Source organism: Stegodyphus dumicola, chromosome 11 (assembly GCF_044657685.1).
Source record: "Stegodyphus dumicola isolate Sdum_Otavi_A_Nest chromosome 11, ASM4465768v1".
NCBI classification, from domain to species: Eukaryota; Metazoa; Arthropoda; class Arachnida; order Araneae; family Eresidae; genus Stegodyphus; species Stegodyphus dumicola.
This window is the reverse complement of record NC_140778.1, coordinates 108,073,155-108,097,597: the sequence shown is the minus strand read 5'-3', so window position 1 is coordinate 108,097,597 and position 24,443 is coordinate 108,073,155. Positions and strand designations below refer to the sequence as shown.

At 30.4% G+C, this 24,443-nt stretch overlaps 1 protein-coding gene across 1 annotated transcript in view; it reads right to left on the bottom strand.

Moving 5' to 3' along the window:
• The window catches only part of Ect3 (Ectoderm-expressed 3), a 69,437-nt gene extending 45,148 nt beyond the window's left edge, over window positions 1-24,289 (bottom strand). The window contains exons 1-6 of the mRNA XM_035365615.2: window positions 24,113-24,289; window positions 23,580-23,746; window positions 17,350-17,500; window positions 8,500-8,563; window positions 2,967-3,061; window positions 1,413-1,593 (exon numbers count right to left, since the gene is read on the bottom strand). Coding sequence (XP_035221506.1) covers window positions 1,413-1,593; window positions 2,967-3,061; window positions 8,500-8,563; window positions 17,350-17,500; window positions 23,580-23,746; window positions 24,113-24,163 — 709 coding nt within the window. The 5' untranslated portion in view covers window positions 24,164-24,289. The remainder of the gene's footprint in view (window positions 1-1,412; window positions 1,594-2,966; window positions 3,062-8,499; window positions 8,564-17,349; window positions 17,501-23,579; window positions 23,747-24,112) is intronic.
• Window positions 24,290-24,443: the final 154 nt, after the last annotated feature.

The following is a 24,443-nucleotide window of genomic DNA, read 5'->3' as shown; positions in this document are numbered from 1 at the left end:
TAAAATAACAAAAGTGATAAAACAAAATAATTTTTACTGTGAATAAATAACAGATGAAAATTTTGTTTAATCTAATGAAGCATAAAATATACACCCAAAATGCATCTTATAAATAAAAAATTTGGTAGTATTCTGTTAGAGCGACATCAGTTAAAAATGAAGAAAGCAATGCTACAACAACACGTCAAATACCATGGCTTAAGAATTTAACGTTTGAAATACCATCACTTATTATTTTTTTGCCATATTTCGCCATTTTTTTTAACATAATGTATTGTAAGGATCTTAAGTTTTACTAATGTTTATTTTATTTTAAATCTTTACTATCACTTCTTATTTTCTACTTCCGGCCAGAATTATAAGCGTGAAGGTTTTTATGCAAAGTTTGTCTGGGGAACGCCAAGTACTTAAGTTGTGGCTTTTTGCCAAGCGAGAGAGAGGAAGCAGTAAGTCAACGCAGGCCGCTTACCTTAGAAGTTACGCAGTTGCTGTTTGCCTTCCAGGCCAGAGGTTTTAATCCTCTTGATAAATTAAACGTATTGTAGTGTTCACAGTCTCTGTGCTACATACGCTTCCTGTTATTATAAGGCCAATCTTCCACGTGTATTATTCTAAAGTTAAATTAGAGTTTAGTTTTATTTTTATACTTTTACGTTAGACCCCGAGTGGCGGGTCATTGTATTCCGAAGTAAGGAAGTTATTGTATATAGAGAAAAAATAAAGGGTTTTGTATACCCTTCGTCTGTATCCTGTCTACTTACTACAATTAGTGAACATAGCTTTAGTAAGCTCTCTGTTCCTAGTCAGGTCCTTGTATGTGCCCGAAGAAGGTTAGAAGGAACACTGAACCTGATAGTATTACACAATTTCGCAATTACCTAATGACGAAAAGGCTGCTGACTCAAACAAAGCTCCATTTTCTCTGATATTGAATAATATTTGTAATTTTATACCACCTGTTTAGATTTAATTTCTTTTTGTTTTATTACTTTCTATTTTAGTGTAGAATACTGTATATTAAAAAATTAAAAAGAAAAATTCACTCTCTTTAAGAATTGATTTTTTTTTTTTTTCCTTTTTACGAAAATATCTTTTTAGTCTTGATTTCTATTACTATTTTATAATTTTATACTTGGCAACAATTGATGGCAGAAAAAAGGCGGCTCCTTTTTAACACTGATGCCGCTTTAACGGAATAGTATAAAAAATTTAAACTTTAAATCAAAGTTTGTTTTATAATAAGCTTAAGACATTATTAAAAGGTCTTCAATTATACCTACAGAGTACATACATACAGACTTATTCACAATTTCAACTTATGATAAAAGTATACAGATGTTTAATACATTGAAAAGTTTATTTATACATATAAACACACATATGCACATACATAAAAATTTTAAAAAAATTACCAGTTCCAAAATCAAATGTGGATAAAACTTCATCAGTTTTACCACATGAAAGAGCACTGCTGGAAGATCCATCAGTTGTAAATAAAACTACTTTATTTTTTAATTGCTTTCGAAAGAAATCACGAAGATGAGATTTGTAATGTGCATCACACAGCCCAGTACTGCCATATTCATTTTCAATCTGAAAGCAAATTTAGAAAATAATAATAAATATAATTAATAAAAGGGAAAATACAAAAGTGAATTGTCGAAGCTAAAGATATTTGTAAGGACTTTTAGAAAATAAAACATCCAGCACTGTAGGAAAGAAAGCTTGCAAAACTTAAATTCTTCAATGGACAAATTAAAGTTTAAGACTTAAAAAAAAATGAAATCTGAACTGATTTTAAAATATATTATAAATTTTAAACACCAAAAAAAAATGTATCCTTTTGTACACGATTTCCTAAAAAATGTATAACGTTTTAGAGATTTAAAATTTGAACTTTATTTTAAGAATTGTGAGCTCCCAAATAATATCTATATGTGTGAGAGAGAGAGATACGAAAGACAATTACTAACTTAATTGACAACAGACCTTTTAATTCCTAATTTCAATTTAAATACAACTTCCTTCAAAGGATCTGTGCTACAGCATTTTGTGACATTAATTTACGTGCGGTAATCTGCAATGCTTTAAATTCTTGACCAGTTGTTCAGGATTGAAACAAAGGAATCGAGCCTATAAATAACTCCACCTGATTAATATGCATCACTTTCCCCTCTGCTGTTGCTTTGTAAGCAAGTAATTAACAGGTCTGCATCATCATCTACAGTATAAATATAATCTGTATATATAAATTTGCAAGGCACTTATAGCACCCGTAGTGTTGTACCAATCAAGAAGATTTGTGTTATGAAATTCGTCATCAAGAAATAAAATGATATTCTAATTCTCAAGTTAGTCATGCTTTTCCAAAGTCCAGTCTACTACGCAATCAGTATTTCAAGCTATCTGCTATCATTGTCCCCCTCCTCAAGACTGCTACATAACCCTTAATACTTTGCCTTTTAAGATCCAGTTTTTCTAAGTGCATATTGTGCATAATGATCCTATTGTAGTTGATTTATTTCAAATTTTAATGATCTTCTGAATCTTTATAAGCATTGAAAATTTCTTCAGTTTTAATATTAATTGAACAACACACAATTGACACGATTTCCTAAAAAATGCAAAATTAAGAACACATAGTTCATAAAAATACTTCAAAATCAAATAAAATGTAAACAAACTTATTAAATCTGGTTTCATTACATTGTAATTATTTACATTTGATAACTTAAAGATAAGTAACTAATTGAAAACCCACTTCCTCATTTCTAATGGAAGAAGTGGTAAAAAAATAGAAAAATCTAAAGTTAAGATCTAATAACATAAAACAATGCTACTAAAAAAAGCAGTTTCACTCAATCTTATGCTTTCAATCAGTAGAATGTCTAATGCAACAGAAATACATATAGGAATGAATTTTTTTTAAAAAGAAAACAACTTAAATTCTGAATGTATAATCTCACCTGAAGGGTGATTATAGGGCCACCATTGTTATACAAGAATGGTTCGATTATGGAAGCCAAAACGCCAAACCACTTGTCAACATATTTTATGTATTCTAAAATTCAAGAGAAAAATTATATAATATTCTTCTATACATAAAATGAAGTCCTACATATTTACACTCCAATATAATTCAATTACATTTCAATATACTGTATTTATTATTCACAGAACAAATCAAAGGACATGCAGAAACACGGGTACTAAAAAAGTATAATAGTTCTTCCAACATTTTATAAAATTTTCTTTTAATTTATGTTATTATGTAGCAAAAAAAAAAAAAAAAAAATTTTTTCAAAAACTTTCATTCATCACATTTTTTTCTTAACTTTTTAACTGTCATGCTTGAAATAATATCGAGCACAGCACTGGTATTCCAAAATGTCACGCCCGAGTATTACTCAGGCTAATTTTTTTTTTAGTGCATCGTATTGTTATACCCGAATGTATATCGTGAGAAGCTTATTTCGGCTTCAGTTCAACAGATGGCAGCATTTTACTGAAGGTTTCAAAGGACAGAGGTTAAAGTTCAAAGTGCGCAGCATTATTTGATTTTTTTGACTGCGAGGCAAACATTTCATTTTTGAAATAAAACAAAATTGACAATTTATGCACTCAAATCATCAAAATAACTTGACAGTTAAAAGGTTAACAGATCACTAGTACTAAGATCACATACATCATCTTTAGTAAAATTCTTTGCAGTAGACATGAGTACAGGTTGAAGCAAGGCCAGCATATGTGCATCTATCTAGGTATATCAGCCATCCCTTACTAACAGCTAAGCTTCCGCCCTAGAAGGGATTCCAAAAGAAAACACCTTGAGGAGTCGGTCTGAAGGTCTATCACCATTCTTTTCCAAACACAAACTCTTGAGAAGATTTCGGTTCACCAGGCATTTTGAGTGCCCCTTGCTGCCCAGACACTAAACACTTACAAACATCCGGGATTCGAACCACCAAGCTCTTCAGTTTCACTAACCACTAATCAGCATCACCAGTCAGCATCACTAACCACTAATCCATTTGCATACCTTTGCAGCAGACAAACAGATCATCAGTCTAAAATAAAACTGTAAAATCTTGGACTCGAAGATTGAGAATTCTTGCTCTCATGCATCCATGGCATTCACACTCATTAAGCAATCCTGAACATCAGACATTAGAAATTGTTTTGAAATAAGAATAAAAGTAAATATTTTTTTGTCATGAAATGCTCTGATTCCAAAATTTTATCAGGTGTGCTTTTTAAAAATCCCCTTCCCATTTCTGTGTTTAGAGTAGGAAATGTGAAATGCAATAATGCTGAAGTGCTAACTTACCCATCATGGGATTCTCATTATGTATAACTTACAAACACATGATCCAGCCAGAATTTTAACAAAGTATACCAGAGTTGGGTCAAGAATAAGATGGTGAGAGTATGGATAAAATATGCATTTATTTTGTTTACAGATTTAAGCTATTGACTAATAACAGAAGCGTATTAATTAAAAATCTATTTACTTCTTGGAGAAATTGTGTTAGGTGGTAACAGCAATAAGTATACAGCAACAGTTACATAACTGCCTCCTTATTTTTAGTTTTTCCAGAATATACTCTTGCATGATTGTGCAGATCTTACCTGAAGCCAGTACCAAAACATTTTTCAGGATCAACCTTAAAACTGTGATCAAAACAACATAACTTATTCATACAACTGTTTTACTTTAAATTGTACCCTTTGTGAAATGACTCTATGCTCAGCACTAAGGCATGCTTTCAAGATGCTAAACTTGTTGGTCTGAGATGTAAACTTGTTGGGACTTCAGAGATTTCGGATTATTGCTTTTTCCAGATACTAGACCTTCAGTTTAAATCTAGTACGACAACATGTAGAAATTATAAAATTATGAAATAACAAAGCATAAGCATATGTGACCTTATTAGAATCAAAATTTGAAAAAACAAGCTAAATATTAGTTTGCTTTATTAAACATTTCTTTCAATGTAAGCTGTTTAATCTGCTTCAGTTTTTTTGCAAATACTTTCTCTTTAATTCTATAGATATCCATAATTTCTTGTTCAGCTACAAAGCTCCATTGTTTAAGTCTTGTAACTGCAACCTCGAGAATTCCCACTTCGTTGATTGAAATTTTTTCATTCTCAACAACCTGTCTGTCACTGTCTTCACTATCAGCAGGAACATTTCCTGCATTTAAGGAACCATACTATAGATTTGGCCAACCATTAATGGACTGATGATTGGGCTTACACATTTTATTTACAGTTATCACTGAGCATTTTAATAATTTTGCAATTGTCCTTTGACTAAATGGATTACCTTTTAACATTAGAGATCTCTGCAACATTCAAAAAATTGTTTTTCCTTGGATATGTACAGGGTGTCCATAATTAAACTTGAAATTTTCGAGCAGTCTGTAGCAAAAACCATACAGTGGAATTACACGAAAATTTGGTAAAGGGAGAATGAAATGATGGGAATTTTATCGAGGGGGAAAAACGAGTTTCAAATACCACCCCTAAGTGGCATATCATAGCTTTATTGAGAACATATAAATAATCTACAAAAGTTTCCAAAACATGCTCAATATGATGTTCACCATTGTCTACTACCATCTGGAAGCATAAAATTTCATGTTCGACTGTTGAAAGCAGCATGACTGGGGAATTAACCTTAAAGAAAGCACATGGCGTTCTATGCTTTCTTTAAGGTTAGATAAAGATATGATGGGATCACGGTAGACCATGGCCTTGAAGTATCCCCACAGCCAAAAGTCGCAAGGATTCAAGTCAGAGGATCTAGGAGGCCAAGCTGTAGGAAATTGCTGGCTTGTGATTCTGTCCTCACTGAAAAGGTGGCAAAACACTTGTTTCACATAACGGGCGATGTGTGGAGGAGCACCATCAGGCATAAACACTGCAGTTGTGCAGGTGTATTACATCGCCTTGCCTGATAATGGATTGCTCTAATAATGAAGCGTATTGTTGACTGGTGATGGTGCATGTCACAGGTCCTGCAGCGCTGTGCTCTTCGAAAAAACAAAAACGGACACACGATAAAGGTTGTAGTAAAGTCACACCAAACCGTTACAAGCAAAGAGTGTAATGGAATTTTTAGGAATTGATGTGGGTTTGTTGCAGCCCAAGTACAGCAATTTTGCATGTTAACCACAGCTTCCATGTGAAAGTGCGCCTCGTGTCCCCAAAATGTTCCATGACATTCATCCTGAAACTCAACTCGCACAAGAAACCGCAACGCAAAAGTTTATTAACTATACAGATCAGCAGGTAAAAACTGCTGTACTAGCGACAGTTTATAGGGAATGTAGCGTAAGACCTTTTGAAGAATGTTATGAATTGTGGAACGGGATTAGTCAAGAGATGCTACAATACGCCGAACACTAGTGCTGCCGATAGTTTGCGATCTGTCTTTCTCCACTTATGTCGTTACACCATCCATTACCTGTGCTGCAACACACTTTCATACCCTTCCTGGCTGAATCCCCAATGTCCCCATTGCTTCTAATTTCCTAATCATGTTTGTTAGTCTTTGACTAGTGAGTAGATCTTTCCGTAACCGCTTCAAAGACCGAAATTTCTGCAAAGCTTCGGTTAGCAGAGTCTTCGTTTTGGTAAAACAATTTCACCAGTAAAGCATGTTCCTGGAGAGTCAACGTCATCTTCCTTGACTTGGAAATGAGTACAACTGCAGTTTGCTTCTCACATCTTTACAGGGTTGCTGTGAGCGCAAAGGATTACTTTGGTTATGATATTTGCATATGCCAATAGTTTACATTACACAACGCCATCTAATGGTGGTTTTTGAAAATCACTGTTTTTTTTTTTTTTTTTTTTTCCCTCGATAAAATTCCCATCATTTTATTCTGCCATTACCCAATTTTCATGAAATTCTGCTGAATAGTTTTTGCTACAGTCTACTCTCAAATTTCAAGCTTAATTATGGACACCCTGTATATTTGGAAATATTTTTCCACATGACGCCAAATTTTTATGTTTTTCCCCTTTTTTGTTGAAAATATTACCTTCATAGCTTTATATATCAAAACAACATGACTTTCACAGCATTTTTTAATAACTAGATATGAATAATTTCCTTTGGAAGGAATATAAACATAGCTTTCAATCCTTCTACTTTAAAGCAGCATTTTGCATGAAAACAAAGCTTAGCAGGCCATAATTGATATTTCAAAAATATAGTTGCAAATAAAAGATTCCAAGCAGATGATTTTTTCTGTAGTACAGCAAAATCATCTAAAAAATGTGCAAACAGCCTCTGTAGCTCACATATTGAAAACCAATGAAGAACACCAATGATTTTTTTTTTTTTTTTTCTTCTGCTATAGTCATATTGCAAAGCATTGTGAACAGAACTTAAGACTGCTGTGCCTTATTTTGAAATATATTATAATGAGTTAGAATATTGGTTTATTACTTATAATGGCATGTGCCCCCCAAAAAACATGAAATAACTTATGTTATTTCTGCTAATGGAATGCTAACTGTTTCTAACTTCTGGAATGCTAACTGTTTCAGTGGCATGACCACTTTTAACTGATCATGAATGCCACTTTGTATTTTCATTATGAGGTTGCGGCCCTCATTTTTAATACTTCCCCTCTTCTTTAGCATCATCTCTCCCACCCTCGAGCAAGAGATACCTCTTAAGTGGTACACTTAGCTTATAATTTATAAAATTTTGTTTTCTTACTTTCTTTAATGATGTAAAAATCATTTTAATGAATGGAAGTTTATGAAAGCAGAGACTAAAGTAATTATACAAATTTACTTAATAAATGCTGTTTACATTAATAAATCCTGTTGTTCATGAGCAGATTCAAAAAGCTATGCCACTCAAAAGGTTAAAGGAATAATCACAATATTTGTATTTCTCTTTATTTTATTTTATTTTGGCCAATACATGATATTTAAGTATATATTTCTTTAAAAACATGATTTTTTGCTTTCTGAAATAATAAAAATTAACTTTTTTTAACTGATTGAGATAAAAAATAAACTACTATATTATTATGAAACTTTCAGTATGAGAACATAATTAATTCGTAACAGTAAAGAATTTTTAGCTCATTACTATTTAATTCTGAAAGCTTGGTATTAACATAACTGTAGAAAAAATTAATATTTACATACATGAGATAACCATTATACATTATAAAGTTAACAAAAGAATTAATAGTACATTCTAGCAAACAAGTTTAAAATTAAAATAACATTCTTGAAATTATCAATTTCTGCTAATATTTTATATATGAGAGTTTAAAAAGATTTTGCCTGATCTCGCAGTTTTAAATAGCACAAATATTTATATTCTTTTAAATACAAAAACATTTTTAAGGCATTAAAATTGAGCAATAAATTAATGCATAATACATGTAGTATATATTAAATGGTATAAGAGGGAAAAAATTGAAAAAATAACTATATTAATAAGAAAAATATTTTTCTTACTAACTTGCGTCATATGTTCTAAATTTCATCTTTGGATCAATCCTTAGTAACCAATATGGCAGCCCACCCTATCAAATAATAGAATTTTTTATTTCAATGTAAATTATAAAAAGCACATAGGAACTTTTCCGTTTCGCCGGCACAAATCTCACCAAGCAGACTTTGTTGGCAACAACATACAGTATATACATAAAAAAATTTAACAACTGTTAGTTTTAAGAATTTTTTATTTTGAAGGCATAAACATTTTAATATGATTTAAAATTTTGTAAAAAGCCAATAAATAAAGACAATAAATTTGTAAAAAGACATTAATTTAAGAATTTACTATGCTATCATAGTTCAACATCCTGATTCGCCGGTTCGTATCAAGTGACCCCAAATGATCTCATCTCATGTAAACTACGCTACAAAAATATAATTCTCTCAGTAATTATTTACATTAATTTCAAGTTAAATCTTAATATGGAATACAAGTTTAAATGCAAGAATTATTTAACCACAGTACTTTACTTCACTAGTACATTCTCATTAGAATTGATGAATTTAACCCTTGATTTTGCATTTTACCTTATTTTCACCTTCGGATGAACAGCGCGATTGCATCCTAATTGACTTAATTACCGTGAATGGTCTTAGGGTATACAATGTAATTATCTTTGTAAATATTCTATGTAATTGTATGCCCGTATTGAAAGAAACAATCAATCTAGTAAGAAATGGCTGTGACTTGTTTTGAAAATGAGGTATAAAAGGTTACCAGCAAAGATATTCTATTTAGCATCAGTTGTACCATTATTGGCGACTTTATCATTTGCGCCGGCAAAACAGATAAGTACCGAAAACTGTAACATTAGCAAAACATGAAATAACTTAGAAACATTCCACTGCAATCTGAAAATCTCAAATTGCAGCCTAATGCCTTGAAAAATTGAACAGTTAACTTTCAGAAAGTTAATAAAAGAATATAAAAAATCACAAAATTTTAAAAATTTACAATGTAATCTTCACAACCGATTCTAGTTTTACACCTAAAACAATTTTATGAAAATCCTCCTAATCTTAGATATCTTTGAATTAATTCCTCTAGAATTCAAATACAAAATTTAAAATCATATATTAAAATCAGCTATTAAAATAGTAGTGTCCAAAGGTAAGCTGCGATAACATTATTTCCTACAAAATTAGCATTACATGGAGGCTTATGCAATCATTTAATACAGAAGATGCTTAATTAAGCAGCACATTTATTTCATTGGCTTGTTTATGCATATGTCTTGCACCATATATTTTTCTCAATTGGTGATCGGCAATTTCAAATTTGGGGTTTTTATGGATTCATCAGTTTAAATCTAGTGAGATGAAGTGTAGAAATTATAAAATTTTTAAAAAATTGAAAGGTTTCAGATTTTAATGGTTGCAAAAATGGTTTATTAAGGTTTCTTATGCTCTTGCTGAGCTCACAGGCTACTGTCTGCTGTTACACTCACTCCTAATAACCTTTTTTTTTTTTTTTTTTGTCTTTTTAACTGCATTATTAAGCATCATTTTCTTCACACTGATGCCATATACAATTCAACAGCAAAATAACAAAATTTTAAAAGCAGTATATGTTAAGGATTCCTAATGCAGCATTAAATGTTGGCATACACTTTTCTATTTTAATGAGTCTTTTCCCAGTTCACCATACAAATTTCCAGTTTTTTTACTAAGACGGCTGAAACTTTCTTTCTGCCTTTAAATTATTAACATTTTGTTCATTCATTAAATATCATTTTCTTTGCACTTATGCCACATAAAATTCGATTCAACAGCAAAATCACAAAATATTTAAAATCAGCATGTCGTAAGAATTTCCAATAGACAATCTCATGCACTGGAGATTAAAAAAAATTTTTCGTGCAGCGTTGCCACAGCTCGCTTTGAAAGCGTTGAGTTTGTTAATCAAAAATTCATTAAATTTTACAAAATATAAAAGAGATAATAAAACAAATTTGAAATTTGTGCTTCAAGGTACCCATTTGGGTGGCGGATTACGTCTTTCAAAATTTGATGGTTCTAGGTGCTTTTTCACAATGCAAGAAACATGCATATATTTATGGCGTATTAATATTTTAGTGGCAACAATTTCAAAAGTGCTATGTCGTTTATAGTGATTCAACACAAAATGCCGTTTCAAGACCAATACCCTGATCAGGGTAAAAATATGAAACAATGAAGCATTTATAACCTTAAAGAACTCAAAATTTACAATATATAAATAAAAAATCTGAAAGTTTTCAGATTTTATATTACACCCAAAGGGGCGTTTTAATAACATTTTGTGCGTTAACTTTATTTATCAAATATCATGTTCTTTGCACTTAAACCATATAAGTCAATTTAACAGCAATATCACAAAATATTTAAAAGAGCATATCTTTACAATTTATGATAGTTTTGCGCGCTGGAGACAAAAATGTCTTCCCCCTCATACAGTGTTACCATTACTCATTTTGAAATCGTTCCATTTCTTAATCAAAAACTCATAAATGCTTTACAAAATATGAAATAGAAAATAAAAATAATTCAAAATTAAGACTTCCAAATGCCCATATTTGGATTGAGACTTACATTATTCAAAATTTCACGACTCTAGGTACTATTGTTTTATCACAATGCAAGAAATTTACATACATTTATGCACATTCTTCATTATTTAATTTCTTTAAATATAATACAGGGTTCTAATATTTGGTGGCAACAATTTAAAAATGTGATTCATCATTTATAGTGAATCAACACAAAATTCCAAACTGAAATTAATAGCTCTTCTGGGCAAATTGTCCCTTTCGGCTAAAAAAAAAAAGGGCTCAATATTTTTTTTTTTTTTTCCTTTATTAAACATTTCTTTCAATGCAGGTTCTTTTAACCTTTAACTGCCAACTTATTTTGATGATTTGGGTACATAAATTGTCAATTTTTTCATTGCAAAAATCGAATGTTTGCCATGCAATCCAAAAATTTTTTTAAATGACGCGCACTTTGAACATAAACCTCGATCCTTTGAAACCTTCAGTAAGATGCTGCCATCTGTTGAACTGAAGGTGAAATAAACTTCCCTTGATATATATTCAGATATAACAATACGATGCATTAAAAAAAAAATTACCCCGAGTAATACTCAGACGTTACATTTTGGAACACCAGTGCAATTTCGCGCATGACAATTAAAAGGTTAAATTGCTTCTATAGCTATATGTAATTTTTTGTTCAGTTACAAAGTTCCATTGTTCAAGTCTTGTAATTGCCATGACAAGAATATTTATTAAACTGACAATCAAAATTTTTTCGATCTCATGAACCTCTCTGTAACTTCATAAACATTAGTGATATTTCTGGATTTAGAACCATACTACAGATTTCACCATTCATTAGATATTAATGGTTGCAGATTTATCATCACAATGAAAAACTTCTGTTATATTATCATTTATTACCACTTTTCCTCAACATTCACAAATCCAATAATTGGAAAATTTCATTTTTTTGTTTGTGATATCAGAAAACCTTCATATTCATGGCTTTCATCATAAAGCTTAGTGAGTATCTGCTTTATAACACTATTGGAGATTATCATCATATTGGCAACTAAAGACATGTTGTTCTGCTAAATTTTATCTTATTTCTCTTGCAGACTGACAAAGTTGAGTCTAAATTATATTAGTTTAGTTATTTCTTATACTTATGCCTATTTCTAGTACAGTCAAAAGCCGTTAATCCGGACTCATCGGGACTTCGACTCTGGATTATCGATTTTTCCAGATTATAGATCATCAGTTTAAATCTCATAAGATGGCATGCAGAAATTCTAAAATTAAAAATATGAAACTGTAATTTATGAAATAAAGAGCAATTATGATCTAAAGGGTATCAAAATTTACAAAAAAAAAGCTTAATATTTATTGGTTTACTTTATTAAACATTTCTTTCAATGTAAGTTATTTAAGTTGCTTCGTTTTATGTGATAATACTTTCTCTTTAATTCTATCAACAGACATAATTTCTTGTTCAGTTACAAAGTTCCGCTGTTCAAGTCTTGTTAATTGCTGTGCTGAGAATACCGACTAACTTGTCAATCGAAATTTTTTCGTTTTCACTAACCTCTCTGTCACATTCTTCATGTCTTTATCCATTTTTTGCAGCAATTTCACTTTTCTTTTGATGGACATCGAAACATACTTTCGTTTTGTACGATCCTTTGGGAGCTCCAGAATCGGAAATTCTATTTGACATATTCAAAAGTTCAAGTTTACTTTTATAGTATTGCTCTTACAGTCTGCAAAAAATAATAAGCCAGATCCAATTCGAAGATTAAGGAACAACGCAATCATCAACATCAACTGAAATAGATAATTAGATAATTTTAGCTTATACCGTCTGTTATACATAAAACGCGCACGCGAAAATGTATTCTGCGCTTGCGCACACGCATATGCGCAGTCGTAAAAGGTCTTACGCGCACGCATAAACGCCCATGCGCATGTGTCAACGCGGCGCATGCGCAGAAAGTTTTTAGCTTTGAGGTCCGGATTATAGATCATTCTGGATTATGGGTGTCCGAATTAACAACTTTTGACTGTATATGCTTAAAGCTTTTTTCCACATATACTTAAGGCTTATCCAGGGCTGGCACTAGAAACTTTGCAGCCCACTGCAGTCTCTTTAGCCCCGTTCACAAGAGCAGATTCGACCGGTAGCGGAAACCGGTTCTTCCAACATGTCCCGTTCACATGGGACAAGCATTAACTGCCTCACCGAATTGGAGGTAGAACTTGGTTGAACGTTCCTTACCTCTCGGGAGCTGGGCAAATGGGGAGATTTCCCGCACTAAACTGCGCGGTTCACTTAATTTTAGTTACTGCTAGCTGGACTGTCAGCGAAACAATCACGCTGATAGATGTCTGGGGATGTGATAGCATCCCCCCCAAAATTAGATATAACTGTACAAGATACGCAAATTATAGACAAATACAGACAAGGTTATCTGATGCTAGGTATTCCAGAAATATCGTTCAAATTAAAACTAAAGTTAAGACAAGTGCATATCGGCTTCAACGCGACAAGGGACTCGGTATCTTTTGAATGATTTTTTTTAAATTTAAGCATTTTCATCTACTTTTATGAATATTATTAAATGGTTTTGTGAAACAAAACAATTTTAAGCTGAAAAAAAGTTTTTGCTAGTATTTTTTTTATTTAAATTTTTGAAGAAAAATTTTACAATTAAAATGTCTTTCTTCTCCTACAATTTTCAATGTCTCCCCCAAGTTTTTTTATTGTATTTATTAGAGTGTTCTTAATAACTTCAAGGAATGATTTTGCAATTAATGAATTAGTTTCTGAGGGGGAAAAATACACTCTTATCTAAAATCTTTAAAACAAATATGATCTCAGTCACATTTTCATTTCAAATAATTTTTTCCTTTCAGTATTTTGCAAAACCCATCCTTGTTTCTGTAAAGTATATAATTTTAAATAAGCAGTAAAAATAATAAAAAAATTAGCCCATACCTATATATGTTTTAGGACTTTAAGTAAAAGGATTTATTGAAAAAAATGCAAAAGGTTTCTCAGTTTGCATTTGTAGATTAAAGAATACAAACTGTCTAAATAGACATTTAAGGATTTCAAATCTTTAAAATTTTATTACTGAATTTCAGTACACACACACACACACACATATATATATATATAAATCAAGCCTAGTCCTATTTATTTAATTGGTAAATATAAACATAAATTACAAACCTTTCTTTGAAACCTTATGTGGCCAGAAAAATTGCAAAAACTCATAAAACGCAAGCAGAATTTTTCTTTACCTGTTTTTGTTTTGTAAAACACGTTCAAAACAATTTAATACATTAATTAATTATAATATTGTTGCGTGCGTGCGGGTTTGTAATAGGTTGATAATTGTTCGTAAATGATTGTCATTGCACTCAAATCTGATGATAGCTTAATTAAATTTATTTTATCAACAGAAACACTTCAAAGTTCTGGAATTTTCCACATAAATACTCGTACAAGTGTTTAGAATATCACTAAGTATAATCAGTAGTTATTCTTCAATCTAATAAGAACGTTAAACACAACGGAATGCAAAACGCATCTTAAGAGAAAGTTAACTCAGAAATATCTCCAATCTAATGCTGAACTAACAATTGGAAACAATAGCAACTTATATAGCATAAATAATGTCATAAAAATAGTGTGGTGTAATGAGATTATTACTTTGAAACCGATGTTTCGAATTGATGTCCAAGAAGAACCAATATTTCCCATTCTCCTTCATTGCACATCTTTCAAAAAAGTAAAAAAATCATCCAATTAATTTCCTGTATCATTTTTTTAAATGCGAAACGTTTGTTTCATAAGCTGTAAAAATGTCGGAAGTTTGTAACCAATATATTTTTAGATATGAAATTTTAAAATTAATGGGCGTCAAGAAGTCTAAAAATATCAACGGTTTTCAAAAATTCTCCTAAAATTTTTTTAAAAAAATTACGCTAAAAATTTCACTTAATTTTTTTTTTCCTCCACAGTATGTTATGGTGCAAACTATAATATTCTGAGATTCTCAGTTTATTTGTTAATATTTGAAAAATCGTTTCAACTTTAAATTTGAAAAAAAATCTAGTCCTCTAAAAATCAGAAGTGTGACACCACATCCACAAGCAGTGTATGTACAAAGTTTGAGTTCTATATCTTATCGGGAAGCAGTTTAAAAATCCATGACCATCTTTTAAAAATAGCGACAAACACCAAGAGTGAACTAAATAACAGCTTATAAGATAATAATAATAATAATAATTAAAACGCATATATTTTTCAGGAACCATTACGAAAGTTCAGGTACCAGTTGCGAAAGTCCAGATTACAAAATTAACAACAGTAAACAATGTTAAAAATGTGTAAACTGTATTAGAAATCTGCCAATTCGGAGACGTGATTATTCACAGAGGCTTAGGTGTAAAGGGGAAGGAAGACGGTGGTCTTCTGAACGGGTCCTAAAGACAAAACTCTTTCATGTCTCCTTTTTCTCCCCTTGCTAACGGCAGCTGTGCGAAGGAGCGTTGCATGTGAACGGGGCTTTTGGGTCCTAAGTTCTGCTACCAATTGCCTCCCTAAATTCTTAGAGACTTTGCCATCCTTTAATTTTGTTGTTCAGTACTTCTCTAAATTCTAAAAACTTTGCCTTCCCTAAATTCTGCCACTTGGTGCCACTATACCAGCTCTAGAGCCAGTTCTGGGTTTATCTGAATACTGAATCATTTATTCTCAGTTCAAACAGCAACTAAATATAATCTTTTGACCTATAGTATTATTTACAAAACCAATTTTTGTAGGGAAAAAAAATCTTCTCTTCATCAACACATACACCACTTCAAAATACAGTTCATCAAAGTCTATAATCATAACGCTGACACGAAAAGTTACCATGCTGTTATGTATTCAGCTACTAGTTAAAAAAAAAAAAAGGAAGATTTGTTCAGACATCACAGCATAAGTTATTTCTCAAACTGCTCAGTGTTGATAGTTATGGAGTGATAGAAGCAAAAAAATAATAAATAATGATTGTTAGTCTGGGGTAGGGGATATAAATTATTCGGTAGACCTAAAATCAAGGATGTTTCAATGAAGGATGTTTTGATTTGAGATGTACACCAAGGAAAAAGGTGGCTACAGAGCCCAATACTAATAAGTGATTATTTCTTCAATATGGAGATATCTTTTTTTAATGCTGAAGTTAAGTTAAGAATTGGAACTCTCCATATTTTATTATGAAAAAATATCAAATGCACATATGTAAATCATTAAAAAAAATCTAAAATAAAATTTTAGTCTGGAGCCAAAGGTCCGGATTTGAAACATTCTGAATATCACACGTCTGGATTTTGGACTTTGTGAAGTACTTTTTATGTTGCCAAAGAGGTAATCCACTTTTTAGAAACAATGAACACCTCTTCAAGATGATTATAAATGTATCTTAGACAGATAAATAATTGTTTTTCTAAAGCTTGGCAAAAAAAAAAAAAAAAAAACTTGGGGATAGCTCTAATTCAGTTCCTTTTAGATCTGCACATATCACTTACGAGTTTATACGATCCTTAAATATTAACAAAGATGCTAAATTGTTGAATATTATGGATTGTAAATTTTTATTATCAATAAAAGATTTAGATCAGATTCTATGGATTTATCAAAGGAAGCGCTTTTTTTTTTTTTAAGGATACAGACCAACAACAGTTATCAGAGAAAGATAGGAAACAAACTGATAAACATTCCATTGCTGATAAACTGATAAAATTCCATTCCATACATTTTTCTTTCTTAAAATTATCGAAACATTTCTTGAATTAGTGAATAAACTTTTCTAGATAAGTGCCGTAATCAACAAAACCAAGCAATTTTAGTTAATGATTTTCACTTCTTTCTTTATTTATTTATGCCTTGTTTAGCTTTGCAAAAATTCCACAATTTTTCTCCCCCTTTTACTGTACTGAGCTTTTTCAATTGTTATTAACAACAAATACTATCAAAATGTACCCAATAAATACTTCTATTTTGTCAGTTCTTGAAACTTCTCATATATGCTATCTTTGTTTGCTGAATTGAATTTTTAATTTAAATGCATAATTAACATTTTGGAGGAAAACGTTATTTAAACATTCAATTATTTAAAAGTAGCAGTTATTTAACTTTACCTTCCCTAAAGTTGTATACGTTACTTAAAACATAACAAATGTTTCTTTTTAATACCTGAGAAATATACTTTAAAAATGATTATTTAAATTAAATAGAAAAACATTACCATATCTCTTTCAGCATCTATGAATGGACCAGCACGCAAAATGACTAACATATCAAGATCTTGAGCAATTCGCAAAAATTTAGGCAAATCGTAATTCCCATCAAAGTTGTAAACTCCAGGTTCTGGTTCATGATGACTCCATTCTACATATCTATAATTTTTTAATTGAATAAATAAAAATACAAGAAACATTTTAATGTTCTCTCTCTCTCTCTCTGTTTCCACAAACAAAAAAACTCATATATGCATTAATAAACAATAAAAAATATATATAATTTGCATTTGTTTTAATGAGAAAAATTATTAGATATGCTATAAGAAATAAACAAAAAAATCACTAATTTGCTTCCCCAACTGCATATGTGTACATATTACCCAATTACACATTGATGCAATTATTACTTTTAAATCAGCTTTCTTGAAAAACGTTTTCAGTAAAGTTTAAATGAATATCAAATAATTCAGTAATTTCAAGAAAAGCATCCAAAAAACTAAGTACAACATATATAACTTCAGCACTTATGTATTTTCCCATCGACTATTAAAGTCGACTCTCATTGATAGATTTCCTGACATACTTGCACTAATCATTCTGGCAGAATTTCGAAAGATAAGAAGGCTCTTTATTCAGTCAGACAGCCACAGATCACTCTTAATTCAATTATATGATCAACACATTGAAAATATGGATATAGCACATAAAAAACTTAAATAAATATGAACTTAAGCTTTGAAATTTGCTTATTTAATTATTTGACAAATAGCATTGGCTCAAAAGTTAATATTGTAAGAATTAATGTTAATTTATAAATGCTATAATGCTGATTTAGAAAATATGATGTGATTTTTAATTCTTTTGGGGGAGCGGGGGGTTAAGAATGGAGATTTAATTTTTGCAAAAACTTAATTTGCAGTCTCAAAGAGACTATGACATCAAACTCTACAAACTGCTTATCAACTAGCATGCACTGTACTGCACTGCATTGTATGAAGCATTTGTAAGAGACAAATGTAAAATTGCTTAAATCTTTGAGCTTAATGTTAATTTCTTTAACTCCGCTCAACAAATTTGTAATAAAGAACAAGAATGAAATCAAATTACTAAATTTCAATAGCATGAATTTTGTTTGATTATTTATATCCCTTCCATTTGTTATATATAGTAAAGAGACCACTATTTATGGTGAGATATATATATATACCATCAGTTATACATTAGAACAAAAACTTTTGCAATGACCTCATTTAACTGAAAATTCTAATACGTCATTGCTTAAAAATTTGCTTAGACAATGTGACAGAAATAAGAACATTTTCAGTGATTTGTAGGCATGTTTTGATATCCTAAACATAGCTGCCATAAGCTCAACAGATACCATTTTCAGGTTCTGAAAAAGTTAGAAACACTCTCTTCTTACATATTAATGTCTCTAATATAGCGTAATAATTAATGCTAAGCCTAGAAATTGCAGCATATGCTGGCCCCTTCTTATTAAGGCTTTAAGATTTATGTAAACCTTTTAATTCTTAGTAAGCTAATTAAGTTTTGTAAAGAAGGATGCACATTAACTGTTATTTATCTGTTTTTCCCTTGCATATTGAAAAAGTGATTAAAATTTGGAACCTCCTTTTCACAGAACAGTGGAATCTTTTCAAAATTACAGGATTCTGGTATCAAGGAAATGTGCACATAAATGGCCCAAAATACCATTTTATGCAAAAAAGGAATAAGATCATACAATGCAAAAAAATTATGATAAGCATTTTAAGCGTTTTATAAGCTGCATCCATAACGTGTTTCAGTAGATCATTTAACTAAACAGAAAACAATCTGTTCCTTTAAACATATTCTAGAATAACTGCCACAAGTTTGGCAGCATCTCTGCCAACTTTTATGATTCAACAGGATTTTATTATTAGATAAAACATTGTTAACTTTCAAGGCCTATGAAATACATTGATTTTCATGTCTGAAATGGTCCTTATGTTTTCAAAATCTTACATAACTTTAGAGGGAAGGTTTTGATATTCAAGCTGACAACAAAAAAGATTACTTTTCCTAAATTTAGACTGGAAATTTCTTCTTTAATTCAATTGGATTTTGACCATGAATTGCACTTTTCTTTATTGATCTATCCAGAATTTGATACCTTCCAAGTTTTCCAGATAGTTGAGCTTTTACTATATTACTCTATTACAGTAGACATACCTGCTCCAGTGTTCCTAAAATTCCTAGAAGCACTGATAGCTTGATAGTTGTGACAAAACAGTCATTATATTCTTTTTAAATTATCTAAAAACAGTGACTCCATAAAAGCATATTTCTAAGAGTAAAGTATAAACAGCAGGATCAGAAGATGAGAAATCTGGATGAAAAACAAAAATAAGTATTTGTAGCTTGACAGGAATCTGGGTTTTTTTTTCCTTCTCCCCCCCCTCCCAAAGTTATTTAACAAGCCATTTTGCTCAAAATATAACATCTCATCAAATGTTTGATAGATCTGTTAATTTTGTTTACACACAGTATAAATTATATTGTTCCATATGATATCAGTTCATACATTTCCTCTATAGTGAATAAGTTAATGTGCTTGTCAAGATTCAAAGAACTCTGGACATGCGTACTTTGGCCTAAGTGGTGTCCCCCCACCTTTTTCCCATATTCAATCATTTTCAAGGAGAGTAAGTTATGAAAAGGTTGTACATAGGTTACATGGCTAGAATAGCAAGAAAGATGGATACAGTAAAAATTCTGAGATCCAGACTCTCAGCAATTGTTAATTTGGGATTTTTCCCGATATTAGATCATCAGTTTAAATCTAGTAAGATGACATACAAATTATAAAATTAAAAACATGAAATAGCATTTACATGAACAGCATTTACAACCTTAAAGAAATCAAAATTTACAAAAGAAAAAGCTCAATATCTATTTGTTTGCTTTATTTAACATTTCTCTCAATGTAAGTTGTTTAATTTGCTTTGTTTTTCCTGCTAAAATTTTCTCTTTAATTCTACATATAGATACAATTTCTTCTTCAGTTACAAAGCTCCATTGTTCAAGTCCTGTAAATTTCATGTCAAGTTTCGTTATCAACAACCTCTCTGTCACTATCAGTAGTGATATTTTCTGGATTTAGAACCATATTACAGATTTCGGTATCTGTTAGCTGACTGACAATCAGGGCATTGTCACTGCAGTCAAAAACTTATGTTCATCATCTTCATTCATTACCACTTCCTCACATTTCTTTAAAAATTCCATTAATTGGATAATTTCACTTTTTGTTTGTGATATGCAAACATTTCCAAATTCACAGCTATTGCCATAAAGTTTAGCTATTGTTCACTATACCCTATTGGCAATGTATGATGAGACTGACAACTAAAGAGATGTTGTATGATGAGACTGACAACTAAAGAGATGTTGTATGATGAGACTGACAACTAAAGAGATGTTGTTCGGCTAAAATTTATTTTACTTCTCCCATACACTAACGAAGTTAAACCTTATCTATATTAGGTATTTATTATACATATGCCTATTTCCTGCACATGTTTAAAGCTTAGCTGAATCGCAAATACATAGATTCCCACATATACTTCAGGCTTATCCAGGATCAGCACCAGATATTTTGCAAATTCTGTTGCCAAGTGCTCCCTAAATTCTAAAAATTTTGCATCCAAGTGCCTTTCCTAAATTCTAAAGCTTTTGCCTCCCTTAAGTTTGTTGCTAAGGGCTTCTCTAAATTCTAAAACTTTTGCTTCCCCTAAAGTCTGTCACCAAGCACAGCTGCACCAGTTCTGATCTTATCTGAATTCAATTATTCTCAATTCAAACAACACTAAATGTAAGCTTTTGGCCTATGAGTATAATTTATAAAATGTATGCTTTGCATATGGAAAGAAACTTCTATTAAATTTTTCCTCATCAATACAACACTTCACAGTTGAATTAGCTAAAGTGTATAATCAAACATAATGTAGACATAAAAAGTTACCACGCTCTTTCGTATTCAGTTACTAATTTTTTTTTTTTTCTTTTTTTTTTTTTTTAGTTTGGACATCGCTGCACAAGTCATTTCTCAAGCTGCAATGTGTTGATAATGATGCAACATTGAAAGTAAAAATTAATAAATAACGATTCATCAGTACTGAAGCAAAGAAATTAAAGTAAAATTAAGAATTGAGACTCAAGAATTAAGAATTGAGTTAAAAATTCAGAATTGAGACTCTCCATACATTTTATTCCAAAAAAATATGAAATGCAAAAACATAAAGCATAGAAAAAAATTCTAAAAAAAAAATTATTATTTAATTAAAAAAAAAAGCTGCTGATAATTTAAAGGTTCAGATTTTAGATCACTTAGGATTTTGCAAATTGTACTCTACATGTCTACTTTGTTTGTGCTGTATAACGTGGATAAAATGCTGTCTAGTAGTATGTATCTGTCTTAATTTTGAGCCATATTATATGTGAATTAATTATGAAAGAATACATGACAAATATCCCAGCTCTCTAACAGCCAAATTCAATTCATGAAAATTTCATACATGTGACATGACTTTTATGTGAATTTTTATTATAAAAGGTAAAACATATTTGACAAACAAGCTTAAAACCTTATTTTCAAATCTGATACATAAAAAGTACATGCATTCAAATGAAAAAAAAAAAAAAAAAAAAAAAAAAAAAAAAAAAAAAAAAAAAACTGATCTGCTATTTTGATAAAACTTATGATAAATAGTAATATCAATTTTAAAGAGTAAAATTATAAGAAAATTTAAAAATTATTTTTAAATAATTTTCTTTTATTTTTTTCACTTTCATGACTCTTCCCCGCATCAAAAACTTGGCCATAAAAGATAAAATGAAAGGTTTCATAACTATTAAAATTTAATATCTATTTAGCTTCTCTCTACTATTAATTTAACAGATATTAAAATTTTATTTTGGTACTTTTCCGTTTCGCCGGCGCAAATCTCGCCAAGCAGACTTTGTTGGCGACAACATACAGTATACACATAAAGAATGTTAATTCTAAGAATTTTTTTATTTTAAAGGCATAAACATTTTAATATGGTTTAAAATTTTGTAAAAAGCCAATAAATAAAGACAATAAATTTGTAAAAAGACATTAATTTAAGAATTTACTATGATTTCATGGTTCAAAATCCTGATTCGCCGGTTCGTATCACGTGACCCCAAGTGATCTCATCTCACTTAAACTACGCTACTAAAATCTAATTCTCTCAGTAATTATCTACATTAATTTCAAGTTAAATCTTAATTTGGAATACAAGTTTAAATGCAAGAATTATTTCAATTCGTACGAATAGCTTACTCAGAAATTATGTAAAACCGCAGTGCTTTACTTCGCTAGTTCATTCTCATTAAAATTGATGAATTTAACACTTGATTTCGCCTTCGGATGAGCGGTGTAATTGCGTTCTAATTGACTTAATTACCGTGAATTGTCTTAGGGGATAAAATTTAAATATCGTGTAAAAATTCTATATTATTGTATGCCAGTATTGAAAGAAACAATCTGATAAGAAACGGCTTCAACTTGTTTTGAAACTGAGGCGTAAAAGGTTACCAGCGAAGATATTCCGTCTGGCATCAGTTAAACCAATATTGGCGACTTTATCGTTTGCGCCGGCAAAACGGAAAAGTACCTTTATTTTTAATTAAGAGAGATTTGCATAAAAGCATAGGCATGTAAAGCATACATGCATTTCTGGAAATAAATGCCAATTTGGTATTGAATTTTACTTATGCTTAAACAATTGTGCGTTATTTATACATGCAATTAATACAATTTAATCTTACAAAGGAAAAGTCCTAAAAGTTATTTTTATTTAAACAGCTATTGACAATTCTCCTTCTAGGAATTTATTTTAAAATATATGGTGTGTATTTAATCATGGCAAAGCACACTAGGGCTATCTGCCTAAGGGGAGGGATGCCTTTCGTGGAAGACTTTCTAAGGGAAACTGGCTCGTATACACGTTACGTTTAAAATATATGATAATCAACATCTTTTAATATAATTAAATATTAAGTCTTTTATTACATTTATATGACAAGACACTTTATTGCCAAGAATAAATTTTTACCAAAGCAATAAATAATATTAAAATTTAACACTTGCACAGAAAAAATGTCAATAGGAATATTTTAATTTCCGCTGTAATTTATAATATACAGAATATATATAAATATTTACGTTTGTATGGCATTTAATCCAGCCATTTTCATCTTGTATATTCGATCATGCCAAAATTCTTCAGGAACTCTGAAATAGTGAATTGAACCAGAGACGTATCGGAATGGTTTTCCATCTTTTCTAAAGCAATTGTTCTCATAATCTACAGTGAATGATCTGCAGAAAACCTGCAAAAAACATTTATTATTGAGTAATATGCTATTTTTTTTCAACAAAAAATTTATTTATACACACACATATATCATCTGATTAATAGCCTTCTTAAGAGCGTAACTTTAATATGATAATTTGCAACTCTATAAATATGTCACAAATCAAAAATATGTACACTAAATGCATACGAATATACAGAAAACTATTAATAATGCATTATTCAAAGTGTAAAATTACAGCTTTAAAAACAAAATCATGAAGTGATTCTAAATGAGGAAACAAATAATGAAAAATAACTGTTTTTATTTAGCTTATACGTTAAATTTTACTCTAATAAGTTTTCAAAATATAATATTGAGAATATATTTTATTATACAAACCGAATTGAATAATGTAAGTAAAACTAAAATATACAAAATATTAGATTGCATTTTTTTAGACTGTTTTAATCCTTCACATTCCTCTAATAAACCGCCTTTCAAGTAACTGAGTTAAGTATTTTCGCGTGATTTTGTTCATTCATTTCAGTGATAACACATTCAAAGCAAACCCCTTTTTGCCTTTATTTATTTTTTTTTAAATACGGTTAAAGTTATAATCTTATAAAACTAAAAGCCAGTTAATACTAAGAGGGTATAAAATGAATTTGAAAAATAACTTATGAATTTGAAAAAAAGTAGTTTTGCAACAAACTAATATTAAATTTACTTT